This window comes from Cyrtonyx montezumae, unplaced genomic scaffold, assembly GCF_038088225.1.
Source record: "Cyrtonyx montezumae isolate F1298 unplaced genomic scaffold, pur_monq_1.0 scaffold_25, whole genome shotgun sequence".
NCBI lineage: Eukaryota > Metazoa > Chordata > Aves > Galliformes > Odontophoridae > Cyrtonyx > Cyrtonyx montezumae.
Window position 1 is genome coordinate 12,192,943 of NW_027071992.1, and position 21,549 is coordinate 12,214,491.

The 21,549-nt window shown below is 46.4% G+C and overlaps 1 protein-coding gene across 3 annotated transcripts; it reads left to right on the forward strand.

Moving 5' to 3' along the window:
* Nucleotides 1-1,020: 1,020 nt before the first annotated feature.
* Nucleotides 1,021-20,473, forward strand: GDNF (glial cell derived neurotrophic factor). Of its 3 annotated transcripts, XM_065739954.1 has the most exons (3): nucleotides 1,021-1,123; nucleotides 2,371-2,568; nucleotides 17,706-20,473. In XM_065739954.1, exons 2-3 carry the CDS (start codon nucleotides 2,397-2,399, stop codon nucleotides 18,188-18,190), a joined length of 657 nt encoding a protein of 218 aa, XP_065596026.1. In that variant the 5' UTR covers nucleotides 1,021-1,123; nucleotides 2,371-2,396; the 3' UTR covers nucleotides 18,191-20,473. The 3 variants fall into 3 exon arrangements, with proteins under 3 accessions (XP_065596026.1, XP_065596024.1, XP_065596025.1); XM_065739952.1 differs by lacking the exon at nucleotides 1,021-1,123 and having other exon boundaries at nucleotides 1,867-2,568; XM_065739953.1 differs by lacking the exon at nucleotides 1,021-1,123 and having other exon boundaries at nucleotides 1,867-2,469.
* The last annotated feature ends 1,076 nt before the right edge of the window (nucleotides 20,474-21,549 follow it).

Here is a 21,549-nt window from a genome sequence, read left to right on the forward strand (position 1 = left end):
TTGGGTTACCCCGGCCCGGCACCGCCGCCGCGGAGCCAGCGGGTGCCGGGGAGCTGCTCCGGCGGCCGCGCAGCGCACGGTATGTCGGGCCGGTGACTTCAGCCGGGAGATATTTGGAGGCTCCGCGGGGTCCGGTGCGGGGGGCCAGCGTGTATGTTTGGGTCTGAAAGCGAATCAGCGGAGGGCGCGTCACTGCCAAAGGGCCCTATAAATCCATCTGCGGCGCAGAGTCGCCCTGGCAAAGCCCCGGCGTCCGCGCGTCCGGCTCCGCGATCCCTCCGCCCGCGGGTGCGGAGCCCCCAGCGCCTCGCCAAGCCCCGCGTCCCCGCCCGCAGAGCCCCGCGGCACCCCCGGGAGCCGGGCGCGCCCAGGCACAGCCGCGGCGGGCGCTCCCCGGCACCGGCCCGGCCTCCCGCCGCTCCGCGCTTGGATCTAAGCTTTCGCCGCGACGGGACCCCCGATCTGGAGGACGAAGCGTCGCCGCCACCGCTGCTACCGGCCCTGCATATCCCAGCGCCGGCCTCTGATTCTCCCAGCAGGCTGAGGGGGCTGGTGTGATTTTATTTCATTTTTCCCTCCCCTCCTCAGCCGCCTTTTTTTTTTCCCCCCATTTTTTTTTTTTTTTTTTTTTCCTTTCCTGCCGCTGCGTGCGTGTCCGAGCGGTGCGCGGCTCCCCGCGGTGCTGGACCAGCTGGCGTTACAGGAGCCCTGATGTCTTCATCTGACTCCCCGCAGTTGTTGATGGAGTGTCTTTCTCAGATTTCCAGGCAGGGTCCCAACAGCAGCACCCAGAGCCAGCTCCCGCTGCCAGGCGGCGCTCCCCGCGGCTCGGGCCGCTCCCGCCGCTGCTGAGCGCGGCTCCGGGGCCGGAGCGGGCGCAAACCCCCGCGGAGCCGCGGCCACAGCACCTGCGGCAGCGGCGGGGGACGCCGCCGGCGTTTCTGCTGGCGGCTGCCGTCTGGCTGCACTCAGACTTGAGACCTTGCCCCCCTTCTCCACGCCTCCTCCGTGCAAAGACGGTCCCGGCGGTCGGACCCCGACCTGGCCCTCATGCATCGCCCGTCCGGCCGCTCGGCGCCCCGGCGTTGATGTCCGTCTCGGGTCCGACGAGACCAGCTCGGAGGTGAGAGCGAGGCGGGGGCTGCGGCGGCGCGGGCTGCTCGGGGCGGGCACCTTCCCCTGGAGCACGGGGGCCCCGGACCCGGCGAGGTGCGAGGGCAGCGCCGGAGCCTGGACGTGATCCGCGCCAAGACCGGCGGGGATAGCGGGCGCCGAGCTCTGGGCTGCGGGATACGCGCGTCCCTTCTGCGGGGCTGCACCTTTCCGCGCCGGGCTGCGGGCACCGGCGGAAGCCCCGCCGTTCTCAGCCCGCTGCCGCCGGGCAGAAGCGGGCTGGGGGCAGCTGTAATCCCCGAGCGGTGGGTATCAGGATGTGTGAGGGCAGGCATGGAGAAAGGACGGAAAGGGAGAAGGGAGCAGAGGAGAGAGGTGGAAAGGAGAAGGAGAAAGAAAGAGGGAACGGCTAAGGAAGGTAAGGAGAAAGAGAGGAAAACAATAAGGACGAAAGGGAGAAGAGACGAGAATGAAAGAGGAATCAGGAAAAAAAATAAAAGGAAGAATAAGAGGAAAGGAAAAAGGAAATATGAAAATAGGAAGAGTAAACAGGAAGAGAAAGAGCAGGGAGGAAAACATGGAAGAGGAAATGGGAATGAAAAGGAAAAATGATAGTGAAAGGAAAAGGAAACAAGGAAACGGAAAAGAAAGAAGGAAAGGGAAAAAGAGGAAGGGGTAAGGAGAGGAGGAGAAATAGTAAAGAAGAAGGAAAAGGAAAGGGAGAGGAAAAGAAGGAAAATGAAAAGGGAAACGGATATAAAGGAGAACTGGAGGAGAAAAAAGGTGGAAGGGAAGAAGAAATGGAAAAAGAGAAAAAGGGAAGGGGAAAAGGAAAGGAAAGGTAAAGAAATGAGAGAAGAGGGGAAAAGGGAAGGTGGTTTGCCGGCAGCACAGCAAAGCTGCGCAGCCTTGAAGCCCAGACCAGCCCGGTCCAGTCAGGGGACAGGTGCCTTGGCGCTGCCCGGGTGTTGAGGGAGAACGAGTGCAAGGTGACCTGACTGCCAGCACAGGGACACACACACACAACCTCCTGTCCCTTGGGCAAAGAGGAGCTGGTGCCTATCCTGCACCCCGTCTCCCTCATGGTTAGATGGCAACTCTGGGAGATGATGGGGACAGAAGGATCTGGAGGAGTCAAGGGGAGAGCACAACTAAGCACAGGTTATTGTCTCCTGCTGCCCCCAGGGCTGCAGGGAAGGGTCAGGGCTGGGGGAGCACCGCAGCTGGGAGCTAACCGTGCCTTCTTCTTCCTGTCAGGGGCCCGTGTTGGAAGGAGATCTAAGATGAAGTTATGGGATGTTGTGGCTGTCTGCGTGGTGCTGCTCAACACGGTCTCCACCTCACCCCTGCCTGCTGGTAAGATGCCTCCCGAGGGGCCCCCTTCAGTGGTAGAGGGGCCTGAAGACGATCTCTCCCCCATCAGCCTGCCGCCTCCCTATGCTGTGCACAGTGACTGTAAGAAACATTCCCCTTTGTAGCCACCACTGTCTGTCTTGCTAAACCTGCTCCCTTTTGCCCAGGCATCAGAGTGAGGAAAGGACAGTCCCCCAGCTTTCTGCCCCCACATCTCCCCCAGCCAGCTCTGGTCTGGCTCCAGCAGCTCCAAAACAAATCATCTTCAAAAGCTCCAGGTTGGCAATTGCATTGTCCCCCTCCTCCTCCCCTTCCCCTCTGTTCCTGCTTTCTTGGCAGTCCTAAGATCCCTTTGGTTGGAAACCATAGAGAGATTAGGAGGTTAGTAGTGAGCAGAGGAGCTGGCGGGAGAATCAGGTACATACGCTGTGCGACACAGGCACTGAAGTTCCCTCCCCACCGCCTCAGCCTGCTCGCGATGCTCAGCCCTGCCAATGCAATCATTCACTGTCTGCAGCGGGCACCGATCCTGGTAGAGACGGGGCGTCGCAGAGTGAGGCACTATACATATCCTGGAATGCTGCTGAGTTTCATTAAATCCTCCTTGGATCCTTATCCCTAAATTACTGTGCCCGCACGGAAAGTTACAGAGGAGTAGTGGGGGGGGGGGGGGGTTGGGAGCTCAGTGCAGAGCAATCCACACGAACCAGCTCACAGTAAGACAGCTTACAGTCCAAATGACGGGTAATAATAATGTCTCACTAATAATAGGTCTCCTAGAAGAGCAGAGAGAGGATTTTCGCAGTGGTGTGTGAATGTTAGGCTAACACCACCAGCTTTCTAAAGTGGGAGTTAATATGACTCAGTAAGAAGCAGCAAAATACTCACATGGGTTGTAAAGACGTTCGCTTAGCAAAGACTGAGACACATCCCAGAGGTTGCTCCCTTTGCCCTTGCTCAGCCCTCTTTGTTTAGCTCATTGCAGGATGCAGAGAGAATCCCGTAATCAGGATTCATTTTTATCTCCTTATCTAGAGGCACATCCTTCCCTGTGGCCGTGGCACCCCCAGCCACAGCCTCACGCTGCTTTCCCAGGGAGCAGCCAGGCTCAGGCAGTGTTCAGGCACTGAGAGGAGGATTGCACTGCACCCGTCCTCCAACATTCAGCTCCTCATCTGTGTCTCCCTGTGCATACATCTACATCCTTACCGTCTTGGTCTCTGTTACTTCTCTGCGATCCTATTTTCTCTCTGCTGAGGTTGCCACCTCCTCCCGTCCTAGCCCTGTCTGCTGCCACTGAGCCATGGCAGAGAAGACATTAGGGCTCTGAGCCATCCCACCGCAGGCAGGGACATATCAGCACAGGCTTCCTGCAGTGCCGTATCTCTGCTGAGGAGAGCATTAGGGGAGAGGCAGTATGGGCTGAGGAGAGTTAGTGCTCTGCCTTTCCAAGGAGGAAATATTTATACAATGCCGCTTTTATCTTTAAAGTTACTTCTGGGAATGTGGTTCCCTGTGAGCTGGTTTCTTGCCAGCAGCTCAAGGGGATGGGTAGCAGTCCAAAACTTGTCGTTGTTTCTTACTTTTCTGTGGAATGGTTGAACAAGTGGAATGAAAGGCAAGCTGTGTTCACCTGAGCTGCGGCAGCCTCTTCCTAAAGCCCCTCCTGCAGGGCAGAGTGGGCTCTGCAGAGTGGAGAGGGATCCCAGGTTACTCTTTCAGAAAGGGTTGATAGCTTGGCCTCCATCTCTCAGCCACGAGGGTCAAAAACGAATAGCCTGGCTACAAGGGGAAAATACCGGCACTGCTCTTCACAGCAGAAGTCGGGAAGAAAAAAGGGAGTTTCTGTGATTTTGGCACAGCAGAAGCACAGCACCCACAGCCAAGCGCTGGAGACTCTTCTCTCAGCCCTGCTGCCAAGTTGGGTGAGTCAGGGGAGAGAGGTGCCTGTAAGAATGTGGTGAAATACTTAGAATCACTTTCACGCTGCTTCAGTTGATTTAAAAGCCTGTGGTGTCTGGGAGCAGGCTGCAAGCGCAGAGCCTGTGAGGGCGATCCCACCCAGGCACACTGCGGCCTTTCTGCCCCAGCTGCCATGGTGGGTAACCACAGCAGGGGGCTTCGCTACACTGGTTTCTCTCTGCTCACCGTTTTGTGGCACACACCCTCCTACACAGGGGAGAGGTACAACATACATGTGAAGGGCTGTGCTTATACCGTGTGGGCCCTGAGATTTCTCTTGTGAGCAGCAGGCATGTGCGTGGCCTGCAGGTTGTCCTGCTGTGTGCTGTCTCTGGGGCTGATGGCCCAGTGCCTCTGCAGGCAGCTCACAGGGTGCCAAGAGCTCCATCGTCACCCACATTGGCTCATCTGCCTGGGGTGCCTCATGCGCTCAAACTGGAGCATGCTGCTTTCCCCTAAAGTGACCCTGGTGCAGGTTAGGTGGGGAAGAGGCTCAGGTTTCTGATTGCTACATTCAGCAGTGGTCAGTTGGGTTGTGATATCAAGCCCTACTCCTAGGAGCGGGCCATATGCTTTGCTGGAGTACAGATCTTTGTTCATAGACATTCAGCACATTTATGTGTTCTCATTTGATGGGTCTGCTTTCTCTACAGAGTGCTCTGAGGTCACCTGATGCTACCCCATCTCTTTCAGGTTGGCCTGAAACTCTTCTTCATTCTAGCCTACAGGTGAGGTCCTAACCTCCCAGGCTGATCAGGTGTAATGTGCTGACCTTCGTTGTTTAGGGCAGTAACTAGATATGGCAGAGTGCTGGTATTGTGGTGTTCTGCATTTTTTATTGGACTGGACACTGGGGTGAGAGTGGCCTCTGCATCTGTTGCACATCTGAGATGATTCCAACATTTGTAGGTGTTTTAAGCATCAGTGTTCCTGGGACAGGTTATTTCACATGAAGAAGAGTACTTGTAGAGTTTGTAGAGGTAGAAAACCCTCTCTTTCTTTGTTTCCCTTATCCTACAGTCTGCAGGTAGAAGGGCATCATCAGATTAAACTGTAACTGTGAATAGAACAAATATAAATAAAATTACTATAAAAGTACTTGATTTGATTTACACCTGGTTCCAGCAAATACGTTTTCTAACTAGTTGCTCCTTAAGCCATAATCAGCACATGTGTAAGGACAGAAGTATCCCAACATCTGGGACGTGGCAAGAAGTCTTTTGGTCAGATGGGCATCTTTAGTAAGAGCTAATAGTACTCATATAAAACTAAATGAGAATCCTCACTTTCTAATAGAAGGGAAAAATGTTTCTCTGCGTTGCAGTGGCTGAGTTGCTTATTGGCCACAGTATGGTGAATTGTTGGAGATCCTTTGTCACATTATACATGTGTTTTAGCTCTGTTAAACATTCTTTGTATCCCTGCTTAGGTATTTAATATTAAGGTTCTGCATTTAGCTGGAACTTTGTCAACTAGTATGGAAGGTATCTAGGATGAAAAGTGATATTTTGCCCTTTAGGGGAAAAACAGTATTAAATTTTACTTCAATATGAATGCATGACCTTCTCTACAGTATTTATTAGACATATTTGGTGTTATAAACCAGAACTGCCATGTTTCTGTGGAGGCTTTCCTGCCCTAAACACTTCGAAGTGCAGCAGATGTGCTCTAGAGTAAGACACCCACAAGCCAAGGAGGTAACTTGCCCATGCACAGTAAATGCAATGCATCAGAGATGAGCAGGTGCCGCACTCGTCATTTGATCTACGTGTATGCAGTACAGCCGGTGCATCCATCCACTCTCAGATCGGGTGTGTGTATGTCACTGGGCCAGCATATATATAGTAAACTTTGTTTGCATGGGCACACCCAGGTTTTCTAGTCATTTAGAAATCTCAAGCATTCAAAGTTATCTTCTTTTCACAGGCAAAATTCTAGAAAAGAAAGAATGAGGCACATCCAGATGCATATAGCCCTAGCATCTTGTCTCTGCAATCTCAGGTATATCTGCTGCATATATTCCCATGAAGGGTGTTCTGAGATCTAAGGAGAAAATGATTGAAATGCAAGAGAATCTGGTTTTATTCTCAGTTTAACAGTTATCCTTTGTTTAAAGTTTTTTGTCTTTGGCCCATTTCATTTTAGGGGCCCCAAAAATTTTCCAGTGGAAGCATGGATCCCTTTAGATGTTTTGCAGATGTGGGCTGCTACATAACACACCTTACATAGATCTCTTGGTCACCTTTTGTAGGCCTCATGAATATGTTTCAGAAATCCTCTTCAGCTCAGTAATGGCTGTTAATGGATTGCTAGGAGAGGAATTATTTATCTGCCAGAACAGGATCCTGAAAGTGATAGGTTGCACTGTCTTTGTAAATTAGCAGTCTTCCTGCATAAAGCAGGTTTAAAATACATAAAATAACAGAAATGAAGAAAAGTCACTGGGGTCATGGAGTCCCATCCTCCGTAACTGCACATAGAGTGAATACTAGTGCAGATATCCATTCTTCATCCCACACACACCACCGTGCAACTGTGTCTTAAAACTTTGAGTACACAGGCTAAAGCCTGTTAAAGCCTAAACAACAGTTGTTAAGGATTCTCCTACTTCCACAGACATGTTAATGACAGGTAATAAATGAAGAATACTAAATATTGCAACATAACAGTGTTCAGGATCATCAGACATCTAAATAAGCCTCTGATGTATTAGTAAAATAGTTGACACCACAGAGTGGTAATTCAAACAGAGTAGTTTCTGAGCAAGTACGTAAGCGGAACCAAAGGAAAGACTTCACTGATTCTTGGCAATGCAGTCCTGCTCGCAAAGAGGAGAAAGAAAATAAAGTCAGAACGGTTTATTTAAGTTAGGTACAAGTAAATCATTAAGGCACAAAATTGTCAATTTTTAAGGTGAAAGACAGAAGATGAATTGTGTTAAGACATTTCAAACATCAGCATTCCTTTTTAAGGAATAAAGTCACATTGTGTGACATAGTAGCTTTTGCCTTAGTCTGTGTCTACCAGTTCAAGACTGAAAACTGAGGGTGCATTTCTTCAGATTCAGTGGGACTTGTATAAATGCTTTAGTGATTACTGAACAGGAGAAGGCCCCAAAAGAATCAAACACTGGTTTCAAAATACTTTTTTCCTGCGTCAGGGCAAGGCAGTGTTACAGAGGCAAGATGGTCATATCCCCTTCAAGTAACAAGATGTATGAAAATGTCGGGGCCACCTCTGCTCCCGTCCCAGACATAAAACATCTCCCTGACAAAACCAGCAATTACAAACATTCTGACAGGGAAGCATGTATCCAGTGCAGCAGCTAGGAGAGGGCAGAGCTTTTCAGAGCCCATCTGCCTCTGAACAGCCACTGACACCACCTGACAAGCCCTGCTCCACACATCCCAGCATGATTGCACTGTGGCAGAGCTTTTGCCCGAGCGTCGTGAACTGGTTACTATAATAAGAACATTTTCAAAACTGTGATGTCAAAACTTTCCATATCATACCTGCTGTGAAAAATGTTGAAATTGAGGAAGTAAACATATATTTATAGGTCAGATCAAAATCAGATAGCAGCAGAGGTTGTCCCAGCGGTGTCATCACTCGTGACTTTGCACACAGGACTCTGCTTTACTGCTTCAGGATAGAGATTGTAACAGGGCCTCTTTCTGCTGCATTGCTGCCTTTGTTTGTTCCTTGGCACACCCCTAAAGCTGAGAGATCCAGCGTAAGAGCATCCAGGAGCAGTTGCTTGATCAGAGTTATGTTGTACTGTCACTGAAGTGGTGCTCTGCTGTTATTTCAGTCGTGCTGTTCGTCTTCAGAGAGCTGGCACCAAAGTGGAACTGTATGACTGCTGTGAGGTGCTGCGTGAGGGCTGATCTGGATCACTTCTGCACCAAGAATGTTGAAGAGAGTTTATTTTTGTTATATTTCTTCTATCAAAGTCTCGGTGCTGTGTCCATTAGGAGGCTGCATGCCTTGTTGTTAATACAGGTCAGAGGTTTCAGGTCCCAGTAATACATATTTGCTTAAGGCTGTCTCAGGGACAGAAGAGAACATAGGATTTAGCATAAACCAAGCTTGTACTGGTAATGTTTAGATTTCTTCATTTTGATATAGACGTGGAGGCATATGAAGCCTTCATCAGGAGACACAGTGGGCAACAGGGCAGTTGTGTGCTACACCCAGACTTGGCTCCAACTCCATCACTGTCTTAAGGAAGAGGCTGTTTGCTTTGCTTTACGTTTTCTCTTCTAAACTGTAACTTCATGCAGGGAGTGCCTTGTGTGCTTTAGTGTCAATACAGCTCCTGTACATTATGGCCAGGCCAAGGTCTGTTACAAAACCTTGGGAGCAACTGTAGAAAAACTGTCTGCTCCCCAGTATTTTAGAGCTGGCTGTTCAGAGCTTTCAGTCAGAGGTGAGAACACATCCTGCCTGATTGCCAGATGACACACCCCTCTGACAACTCCAAGATAGGTCAGGGTGAGCACTCAGCCCAGGGTCAGGCAGAACTTAAGGAGCAACTCACGCCTTGACCAGATGAACAAGAAACTGTCAACTCACAATTCTGCTTCCTTTCCTTCATCCAGTTCATCTAGCCTTGACTCTTCCTTTTGTTATTATCAAGCCATTGCTCTGCTGGCAGCAATTACAATGGTCTTGTTGCTGCATTGTCTTCTAGTGGAAACCACAGAACGAAGTTCCTTGGGGAGCGTCAGCATCTTGTACCTTAGAGAGAGCAGGCAGAGGATGCAAGGGGAGGCGTAAAGTCTGACAATGTGGAAAGTACTCTGCAGATTTCCATTATGACCAATTATGGGAGATGGCAGGGAAGTGGCTGGGGAGTTACGAACACAAAGCTTGGCTGTCTGCAGGGACAAACACAACAGGTAGCTGAAGCCTGCGCTGGTTTCCAGTTCTGCATTATTGTATCTGGCTGGTGTACGTGGCCTCAGCATCATCCTCCAGTGACTTAGCAAGGTTACTTAGCACTTTGCCTTAATTAGAGGCAAGTGACACCAGTGAGAGGCCCATTTCTGAGAGCTTTCTGCTAAGAGCAGGGATGCTTGTTTCCTGAGAGCTGACAAGGCAGGCAGCAATGTAGCGAACCAGAACTGTATTAAACATTTAGAGATGAGCTGCCCCTGGTGTCTGTGATGCCCTGTTTCCTAATGGATACAACTGACTGGTTTCAGTTTCATTCTTAGCCTTACAGATTTTCATGCAAGGCATGAAAGCAAAGACATTCCTAGAAAGGTATGTTTTAATTGTTTAAATCATGAGCACCTCTCAGTATAACCAGTATTATCATCTGCCTTCGATTTGAAGCCTGCATAATAAGCTTTGTTTTCATAAAAAGTACTTCCTTTGCAGTAAAATAAATGTTTTATGCCCATAACAGTTCACACTTTCTTTACAAAGCAAAATGATCAACTTGAGTAATTTCAGCCTAAGGTTACACTTCCACAAACAGATGGCTCCAAGGGTCTCCTGAAATAGACCTTTGTGGTGTGAGATGGAGAGATTCTGTGTTATTGTAGAGCTTATCCGGTCTCTATAAGAAGTACCTGGAAACAGTGCAAAGCAAGCTAAGCATAAAAAAAAATAATGAATAAATGCTATACTAGAGTCATCTTCATGGAATCATAGAATTGTTTGAGTTGGAAGGGACCTTTAAAGGTCATCTAGTCCAACTTCCCTGCAATGAACAGGGACACATACAGCTCAGTCAGGTGCTCCAAGCCTATTCCAGCCTGACCTTGAATGTCCCCAGGGATGGGGCAGCCACCACCTCTCTGGGCAATCTGTTGCAGTGCCTCACCACCCTCACTGTAGAAGGCATTTTCCATATCCAACCTAAATCTCCTCTCTTTAAGCTTGAAAAGTTTTCACAAGCAGTGAAAAAAATGAGAGTGATTCATTGCAGTTACAATTAGGACACATATATATTTCCCACTAGCAAGTGATCTTGGAAGAAATGTCCCTGTGATTATAGCTTTGGAGGAAACTTAACCAGGAAAGAAAGGAAATTAAAATACTTAAGTTCAAGGCCCAGATGGAAGTATCAGATCTGTTTATGAAAAGGCGCCATTTGATCCTAACACAGATCTGCATCTGGGTTTTCTAAATAGCACTTATCATTATAATGAGATGGATTTAATCCAATGAACTTTGAAATCTTACCTTAAACTAGGTGTTGAATGCTGTTGCTTGAACCTTTGTAATTGAAAGACAGATATGTTTAAGGGAAATATTATCCTGGTCATTTTATTTAATGTTTAACATGATGTTTTGGTGTAGTACCCACAGTGTCCCACAAATGCATTTATAGAAGCTACAATATAAAACAAAAGCCTAGTTTTATCATTTTTAGTATCTCTTATGTATATACTTTAACTCAGGATATGCAGAATGCCAGCTGATGTGCTGTGGTGCACTTATATTTTCCTGAGATCTTTAGAGAAATCTATTCGATGAAGTAGAGTTTCCCAACGTCAAATTTGAGTTTTAGGACTTTAAAAAGAAAAAGGAAAGCCTGCTTATATTAATTATTATTTTGCAGTTAATAGAATTTAAGCCTCTCTTGTCGAAGAAAATAGACAACATGGTTAGTAGAGGCTGTAGTTAGCCTTTTAAATCCACAACCAGGCACCAAAATGAGTAACAGGAATTTTTTCACAAAAGCTGAAGGTCCATCTGTTCCCACTGAAACCAATTTGTGGTCAGGTACAAACCGAGGGTAACTTACTCTACCATGCTGGGTTACTACCACTGTGGGGGAATATTTGGCTTTAATATAAAATCGTTGCAAGCGAAATAAAAGGAATAGTTTTACAAAATGTAATTTTAATCCCATTTGAACAGGCAGAAATAAAATGACCGTTTTTCCTTAATGGAAACAGTTTTCTTATGAATGCAGTGGGCATGCTTTGGATATTCATTTAGAGCTATTTTAGGTAGAAGTCTGACTGCTGTTTAGTGTTCTCAAAAGCACAGGCACCAGATCCCTGTCATGCTGGCACATGGTGTCTCTAATTAATTGGAAATGTAACAGCAGGCTCTGGGGAGTTGCAGCAGAGAAGATGCCCAGAGGAAGGCATGTTTCCCTGCATACCCAAAGCACAGCTCTGGGGTTGCTTTCTGCAGGGGCTGGTGGGGAGCCCTGGAGATGTTTGCTGCAGGAGCCTTCACCTGTTGCCAGCTCTTGCCGGGTCCAGAGGATGGGGTTTGTGCAGGGGACAGGAAGGTCAAAGCCTCAGGTTCTCAAGAGCAGCAGTGAGGCAAGAATTTTGGTTTGCATTCAAACAGAGAAGTTCTTAACTCAAAAATGAGTTAAATTGTTAATCTGACTGTGCCCTACAGGTTCAGAATGCAAGCAGAGGGTTTGCAGACAGCAATCAGAAGATGCAGATATTCTTGATTTCTAAATGTCTTCATAAAATTGATCTCATTTCTTTATTCTTGTTTGAATCCTGAAATTTGGGACATTTAGTGTTGACCAACTCCAGCCTGGTTGCTTTTCTGGATGCGTGTATTCACCAATTCTGCGATATTTTTTCTTTCCTCCTTATTTTATTCATTCTACAATCCTTTGAGAATCTCATGGCAGATCAATAGCCCTGGTTTGGCTGGACATGAAAGATGGAGCTGCCCAGAAGCAGAGTGGCTTGTGGGCTGCCATTTGTGTCCCCTGCTCTTGATGGTTTGGCACTAGAAAACACACACAGGATGTGATTGCCACCAGAGGACTGTTCCTACTTGAGTGTTCAGTTCTTCGCATGGCACTGAAAGATTGGAAGGGAAGGGAGCTGCAGGAGGGCAAGCTGTGTGTGCCTCATCTCTGGAAGTGTTCAAGGCCAGGTTGGATGGTGCCCTGGGCAGCCTAATCTCATGTGTCATTTCCCTGCTTGTGGCAGGTGGGTTGGAGCCAGATGAACTTTAAGTCCCATACAACTCAAACCATTCTGTGACTCTATGAGCAAGAGCAGATCATGTGTGCTTGCCTCAGCTGCCACTGGAGCACCACTGTTTGCCCCTTGCTCCCACTGGCAGGGTGCTAAGCAGAGGGTAGGCAGATGCTAATCGGTATGCCTGGAATATGAAAAGGTCAAGAGAGGAGAGAATGGGGTGAGGGGTTTTATACCAGGGAAGGAGAAGCTCAGCCAACTGATGTTCTGTGAGTTCAGTGGTCAGGAAATGGCTTTCAAAATTGTAAACTTCAAACAAAACCTGATGACTGCACCAGTCCTGTAAGTGTTCATGGCAGCGTATGTCAGTGGCAGGGGCTTAGCCCTGTCGTGCTGTCCCACTGGGATCTGTAAGCCCTTATCCCACCTTATGAGGAAGTTACACAGAGGCCCTTTGTCTCCCAAGGATGGATGTAACTGTTCAGGATTTAGTCTTCAAACCTTCACTAACCTATGCTGATCACATGCTGTTGTGGGTTATCCTAGATGGCTTCGTATTTTTAAATTCTGATTCCTTCATGCTCTGGGGCCAGAGACCAGGGTGTGCTGCTCAGAAAGGATTTGGCTGCTTTTGTAGATGTACTATCTGAGCATTTTCTGCTGGTACTTTGTACAGCTTGACAAGCATCTGTCATGTTTGTTCTCTCAGCTTTTCTTCCAGAAGGGAAGTGTTGTCACTAAATTAGTTTGTTTTGAAAAAATATATGTGTGTGTAATTACACATATTTGTATGTGTGTATATGTAAATATAACACACACACACACATACCAACTGTGTGTTTTATAGGAAGGGATGATAATTCCCTTTTCCCAGGAATGTGAAATCCCGACAGAAAGCCCTTTGTAGTGTGGAGTCAAGCCAGTGAGATCCATACAGTGCTGTTTGTTAGAGAACAAAGCTGCCAGGCTGTTTATCTTTATTCTGAGACTATAAATGGCTTTCAAGCAGTGTTTGCAACAGAGAGATAACTAACTGAAACAGATCATGGCTGAATCAAGTTTCTTTATTCAGATCACAATCCATCACTGGATGCCACAGCAACCCTTGTCCTTATATTGGTGTTCCCTGTCCACACAGCTTAGCATCCTTGAACCCCCCAGCAGCACTTACCACAGTGCAGAAGCTAAACAAGTACCTGCCATGTGGTGGCTGTGATGTAGGGAGGCTAGGTTAGGGTGGGCCTGCTGTCCATCTACTCCACCTTCCCTGCTGTCTGTTATCCTTTTATGGTCTCTAGTCCCTGGTCAGTGGTTATTGCTTATTCATGTGTGGTATCTGATGGTAACTTCCTTCACATTTATCTATAGTGTCTTGTTTCAATCCATCACACCTTGTGTTAAGGCTTGTACTTCTGCTTGGTTGCCCAGGGTTCTACTTCAGCTGTTTTGTGCTGCATTTAATTCTAGGCGCTCTGTTTTTCACCCTTGCTTTTTGGACAACAGAATATACCAGTTGAGTCCTAAAATGGCTGTCCTGGTTCTCAAGTCTTCCTTCAAAACCCTACAAGTCGCTCATGGTGTATGATAAGCACCAAGCCAATCTGGGCACATCCCATGACTTGGATTCATGATTTACTGGTTGCTGGGTCCAGCTGCACTTGTTGCTGTACCAGCATCTCAGGTCCTTGCTGCTGAGTGTTGAAGTTCAGCCTTGTAGGACTGTATTCAGCTGTGCCAACCAGAGTCTGGCTGACTGCAGGGATTGGAGTTGTTACTCAAATAGTACTAAACTATGTGAAGAAACTTGAGGCATAACTGCAGACCAGTTAAAAGGTGTCAGAAAGTGCATTGCTGTGTTGATAGTGAATAGTTTGAGTAGAAGAGTATTAGTGCTTTTGAAAACTTGGAAAGATTCACTGAGTAGCACAGTAACACAGTTACAGTTGTGTTTAAAATTATGTACACACATAGTCTCATAATAGAGTGGGCAGTTGTAGGTGAAGAGGCACTCACTGTTCTGGGCTGATAGGTCCAAGGCATTTCCTCAAGTGGGACTGTGTGACCACCATTCTCACAAGTTCCCAAATATTCCCAAATATCACCTGTGTGCCTTCTGTTTCCTCCAGTGATGTAATCCTCAAATTACTGAGGGTCACTGCACTCCTCTGTAATGATTTGGATATCTGCTTGGGATATTTTCCAATTCCCTGTGCTGAAGAGGAAATCCACCCTGGAGACAGAAAATTGGCATTCATCACACTCATAGTGCTGGCAGCTCTCCCAGTGAGTCTCCTAAGTGGCCTGATGTTGCAAGAGGGGATGAGCTGAGCAAGGATCTCCAGCTTCTTTTAGCTGTATTGGCCATGCATTCTTCATCCCAGCTTACAGCTTGGAGTCCTTCCTGTGTGGTTTTTGTTAGAGCCCCAGTGAGATTAATGGAGTTAGTCATGCTGCTAATTACCCCACATTCTAGTTGCAGAAAGTCTATGTGTGTAGATAGGCTCCTCTAGTTGATACCTGTTGTCTAGTTGATCTAGTTTTTCCCTTCCACTTCCACCTTCTCCTATGTTGGCAATCCCAGCCTGCATTAGCAGCGTTTTATATCTGTTCCACAGCATGGTTACTCCATCTTAGTATCCCAGTGTTCTTTTCAGCACGGAAAGCTCTCAGAGACATTAGCTCTCCTGGTGCAGTTGGGATAGTAATCTCACACGTGGATAACAGCATGGGCTCTGAATAGGAATATGGACTTTCTCCCCTCTTTATCTGCTCTCTTGGGCACACTTCATTGGTTTGAGTGGAACAGTGCTTAAACACTATGGCTACCACATTAATTTTAGTAATGCAGGTAGACTCTTGTACTGTCATCAGCTGTCACATGGGTGGGTGACATTTTTGCAGATGAATTGCGAACAGTTTAGAATGTCTAGATGGGTTGTTATTTCCTTAGGTTATTCAGAGTTTTCCTTCTACCTCCTTGGGTAGGGGAAAACTTACTTCCCATGCTGTGCTAGTAGATAAGTATGAAGCTGAAGGTATCAGACGAATCCCTGCACGTAGGTTATGTTTCCCTGTAGCAATCTCCCATCATCTTGCTGGTGGTTCTCCAGTGTATGGGTTTTGTTAAATCCTGGTTGGCTTTCCGGATTGTTGGATGTTGGTCTCTACAGCAAACATCTTGTGTCATACTGTTGCTGCAATGGTTGAGTCAGGTGTGTGTGACAGAAATGTGGACTGGGATGGTCACACTAGTAACAGTAAGGTAACAGAAAGGTAAGCATATAGAATGTCACAGACAGAGTTATCTCCTCAGAGTCACACCCTTCCTCAGTTGGGCTGTAAACTAGGAAAGCTGTTTTCTGCATGAGAAGCCTAGAAACCATCCAGTGTCACATCATCAAGAGCAAGTGCCTCCTACCAAACCTGTTTCCATCCACATTTATGCCAGTGCAAAGCCCGTAATTCAGTAGTGGGCGTTGGGACAGCTCCAATCATCTTGCTTGACTGAGCATGAGGTATTCTTCCTGCTTTTAAGGAACATATCCTACCTTGACCCAGACCTTGCTTAGTAGGGTGGTATTCTTTGGTGTAGACAAACCTTCCTGTCCTGCAATAGAACCAAGTGGGACATCCAGTGGAAGTGTCTGTCTGTGCTACCTGCCCACCCAGTAGGTGTGACTCATAGTGGGTCTTTTGGTTCATGACAGAGAGGTAAAGCCAAAGAAGAGCCAGAAAGGTGCATTTACTATCAGTGGACAGGAATACGGGGCTTGGTGCAGGATCCTGCTTTTTTCAGGTCCTGTAAAGTTGTATAGGCAGCAGCCATCCCATATTTGTGGTTTTCTGCAGCCACTGGGAAACGCTCACTGGACTGAGAGGATTTTGCCTCTGATGTTGAAAAAGTGTTGATGCCATAACATGTGGGTTGGGGACTTCTGCTGCCCAGTCTCTCATCAAGACTCCTACCTGTTGTACTGCTCATTAGGGAAATGTGGCCCTGACTTGTTGCCATGGATCTATTCCTGTCTAAAGAGCTATGGGTGAGAGCCATGGTGGCTTAATGCAAGCATCAAAGCCTGGCCAGGCACACTGCATCACTTTTCCCAGTATTTGCAAATTCCTGTGAAATTCGTAGGGGTCCTTTGGAGATGTAGCCCCTTTCAATACAGGGCTGGGTACGTGACACCAGTCTGCTGCGCAGGTGGACACTTAGAAGTTACTTACAGAAGGAAACATCCTCTTAGGTCTTCCTGCAAAGGAAGTGAGTCCTCAAAGACTCAATTTTTGGCACAATGAATGAGAAAAACAATCTCAATACTGCAGCATTATTTATGTCTTTAATATACAGTCATTAATAATACAAAATAAAGGCATCTAAGCATGGATTTCTGACAGCTTGACCTGTCATTAAATCACTGTTTTCACTGATGCAAATTGCACTGAGGGATTTGGTACACAGGAAACATAAAGATTTCAAAATGTGATGTTTCTTCAGACCACGATGAAAAACTGAATTCTTAGAATGTTTCAGAAGAACACATCCCTCACTTCCCTTAAAGAGGTTCATTCTATTAGTGTCAAAATATTTCATTGACTTTAACATTTAATTTAGTTGAATAACTTAGCTCTGATAAAGTACGTATCAAGTCAAAAATGCAATTGCTATTTTAATTTTATAAGAAGAAAATGCATTAATAAAATTTACCTTGAAAATTAACATAATACTTCTATTCTGACCTATTTTTACCCAGTCTAATAAGTATATTGTGATGCAAAATAGTTCTAAGAGATAATTTTCAAAAGCTCTGACAATAATTATCCCCTAAAAGCATTAAAAAGCAGGCACTCAGCCAGGAATAACAGCTCAGCCTGGCACCCCGGGAAATTCCTCCTTCTGTCCTGCTCAAAAACCTTATCAATAGGTGGCTTCAGTAGTACAAGCCATTGCTGATGTGGAAAGACAACAGTTAACAATTACAGTCACAAAACTGTATCAAGAAACCTCATCCCTTTTCTGCTTTGCTAGGAAGTGCCTCTGTAACCTCCCTAATGTAGCTTCATCCAACAATTAACTAATACTTGTACCACGATGTGCTTTTCTTTCCCTCAGTTTTGACAGAGTTCATTCAGTACTGAAAGATGTGCTGGAGTGGTACCAAGCATAGGCAGACACCTACAGAGATACATACAAATCTAATTTATTTTCCCCCAGATGAATTTTCAGTTATGATTCCTGATTCTCCTGGTTTCAGTGCATCTCAAGTAATGGGCAGGGCAGCTCGCATGTGTCTTGTGTTTTTGAGCTAGAGTTCATGACAACTGACGTGTTACAAAGCATTTTCTTTCTTCCTCAAACAGCTAATATGCCAGAGGATTACCCAGATCAGTTCGATGAGGTAGTGGACTTTATTCAAGCCACTATTAAAAGACTGAGGAGATCGCCAGATAAACAGACTCCGATTTTTTCTAGGCGGGAGAGGAACCGGCAAAGCGCAGCCACAAATGTAGAGAATTCCAGCAAAAAGGGAAGGAGAAATCAAAAAGGCAGAAATCGGGGATGTGTCTTAACAGAAATACATTTAAACGTGACTGACTTGGATCTGGGATATGAAACCAAAGAAGAGCTCATCTTCCGGTATTGCAGTGGATCTTGTGATGCAGTTGAGACCACGTATGACAAAATTTTGAAAAACTTAACCAGAAAGAAAAAGCTAGTCAATGACAAAGTGAGGCAAGCTTGCTGCAGACCCACGGCCTTTGATGATGACCTGTCCTTTTTGGATGATAACCTGGTTTACCACATACTGAAAAAACATTCCGCGAAAAGGTGTGGATGTGTCTGACTCGTGTGCGCTGGAGGCGGCTCCAGTTTTGCATTCCTGCGGTGATGAAAAGAGAGGGACCAAGGTTCCCGGGGATGTGTCTGCTCAGAACAGAATAAAAAAGGACCAAGAATGCGGAACGAGGGGCGTGGGAGCCTGGGGGGTGCGAGGTGGCCTAAGAGATGGAGGTTTTTGAAGTCCTACAGGCAAGTAAATAAAAGCGTAGGTGGAGATGCCAACAGCTGGATGGCATACGCGCTCCCTTTCCCACTTGACACGGTCCACCACCAGTGAGACCTGCAACCATGAGGAACGTGCTTAAAAACACAGCCCTGCAGTACTGCACTGCTGTGGGGTTATCCCCACTTGCGCCAGGAAGCTGAGCCTGTGCCCTCAGCTCTACCCAAAGACACGTTGTGCTGTTGGTCATTGAAGGTTGGTTCTTCAGCACTTAAGACAACTTCTAAACTGTAATAAGGTTAATATCCTATGTAAGATGGTATCAGGCAGAAGTCAAAATTCCCAGGTTCAAGTTCTGTAGGACCAGTGTCAGTACAAAGCAAATGGGTTCCACTTACTGGTTAAGTTTGGTTATGTCCATCTCATGTTTCTTCAAGATAAGTGTAGGATTTTATTATTCTGCTACCTATGAAAACAAATCCGAGTTTTTAAGCACTTCTTCCTAGTATAGTAAGTGAGATAAGCCTGGCATACACAAAATGTGTTTCTTTTGGTTTACAAAGGACTAATGTCACTTGCGTAGCTACATTTATATTTGGTCATTGTGAGTGAGCAGAGACTACTTGATGCAATGCATCCGTTCAGAGACATAAATATACAGAAGATATTTATTAAGATTAAGTTATTGTTATTTATTACAGTTCAGTAATGAGTCTCCTTTCCTTATTTATTAAAGTTTCTTTTCAAAGGTGCCAAAGTAGAAGGTGCTTGGAAGATACAGAGAGACAAATAAGTTGGGAACAATGGTCCATGCTATTGAAGGTGTTAACTTGAATGCAAAAAATCACTTACTTTACCTTTTTTGCTTTTAAACAAAAACCTGATTATGTTCACGAAATGTAGTGCCAAAGTCTGCAGCCCTTCCTCACGTTCAGTAATACTTCTGGAAATGACTATGGTCATACCTGTTCAGGAGCAAACGCAGCTCGACGTGAGTGAGGGCCACAGCACTTGGCTCAGCATTAGCCATTTGTTAGGCAAACTAATTCTAGTCATATTTTAAATGTAGCCACAATTTTTTTCTCACACTTTTTGCCAACTGACCTCATATAACTATTGACAAATGGAAATTAATCACATTTAGCCTTAGAATTTCTTGTAGTTACTTAAGCTTTTCCTTCCATATTTCCACGTAGAAAAGGTTAAATCCCTCTTTCTAGTTAGCCCTGGATTTAATATAGCCTTCAGGTAAACGATTGTGTTGAATAACCAAAGAGTTTTGTATAATTTGCTGAAATATTACAGGATCATACCCACACAGCAGAGCAGTCTTGAGTTTCCTTACAGCGAGGGAGGCTGTACAGCAAGGGCGTTCTTACCTGCCGCTCTCCCATTCTGGAGACTATTTTCCTGAAGGAGCCGCAGTGCAGGTCTCTAGACATACCTGACAATCGGTGAAGCATCAACTCCCGCAAAAAAAGGAAAAACAACAGGAGGAAAAAAATCCCTATTGAAAAACAGAAGCGATGGTCCAACCTTTTATCTCACACATGCAATGGCTCTCCTCACTTGTTTTGCCCTGGGCCCCTCGGAGCACCACAAAAGAGGGGCCTAGCGGTCCAAAAAGTCCAGAACACATGTAGGAAGTTGTACCACGCGTACGAAGCAAAACTCAGCACCGACCGCTGCTGCTTCCTCGGGCTGAGGTTGGCTGCGCACAGCCCACCTGCGGGCTTTTGCAAGGCCACGGGGACACCTCGGAGTACCCCAAAAGAAGGGTCTAGCGGTCAGAAAAATCCAGAACACACCTAGTAACTTGTACCATGTGTACCAAATGAAATCAGCACCGACTGCCACTGCTTCCTCGGGCTGAGGTTGGCTGCGCAGAGCCCACCTGTGGGCTCTTTTTGCAAGGCCATGGGGACACCTCACCCTGTGCAGGGCAGGGCACAGCTGAGATGCCGCCAGAAGCACCTGCGAGCCGAGAGGCGCTCGCTGCTGGCGGAGAGCTGGACGCAGTGCTTGGGGCATGCACGGCTCCGTTGCTCAACACTTGCCCCCAGCGCATTTTATGAGCAGCAAATCACTATGTTCAAAATACAAAAGGGTAAAGTTTGTGATTTTTTTATTTTTATTTTTTGGTTTTTGGCTTTTTTTTTTTTTTGGCTTTTTTTTTTTTTTTCTTTTTAAGACCTTATTGAAAACAGGAGTGTGCTTCTCTGGAGTTTTTTACTTCACCTGCGATTTATGTCTCAGTCATTTGTGTTAATCAACCAAAGTTCTCTACAGACTTTATTTTTGTACAATATTCATTTTATAACTTTTTACAAAATAAACTCATTTCTATTGTTACTTGTTTGTTGCTTGCACTTCTTCCCCTTTGTACCACTTCCAGGTTACAGTCCCCAGCCTGTGCAAGTCAGCACTGAAGAAACATTGAGGCCTTTCTGCAAGGGAGCATCCACTTCTAGTGTGGGTTAGAGTTTTCTGTAGCTTCCGGAAGAGGTCACCCAGAGATGTGGTGAACGCCTCGTCTCTGGAGACATTCAAGGTCAGACTGGACAAGATTTTGAGCACCTGGTCTGGCTGTGGATGTCGTTTGTTGCAGGACAGTTGGACTGGATGAGCTTTAAAGATCCCTTCCAATTCAAATGATTCTACGATTCATAATAAAACAGTACTAACGGGTGACGTGACTGCAGTGACTCCAAAAGATGGCATTATAATACAGGGTGGCAGGCTTGAAGCCTGGAGTTACCCATACTGTCTTTCGCCCACGCCAGGTTGCGGTTTCTTCGCAATGGCCTTGGCAATGCACTGCTGCAGTTCCTGCACTCAGGAAATACACATTTTGCTTTTCTAACTTAGGCATTGCATCAGTTGGACTAAGTTCCATACACTTTGGCAGTCATTTTTCCTTCTTTAAATCGGAAAATACCACTTGAATTTTACTTTTCCGCCACCATCATGGAAAAGATGAGGTTTTGTGGCTGTGGCCAGCAACACTTTCTCAACTGTTTTAAGTGCTGTAGATCCCATCACAGCATCAATAAACACATGCAGTTGCAGATTTTGACACCAAGCTCCATACACTCCTCAAAACTGCTGAGAAGAGGAAGAGGGAGTATTCAAGCAGTGAGCCAGTGAGCAAGATGCTTCCAGGGCTCACTGTAGATCAAACGCTCGCTTAATGCACAGCA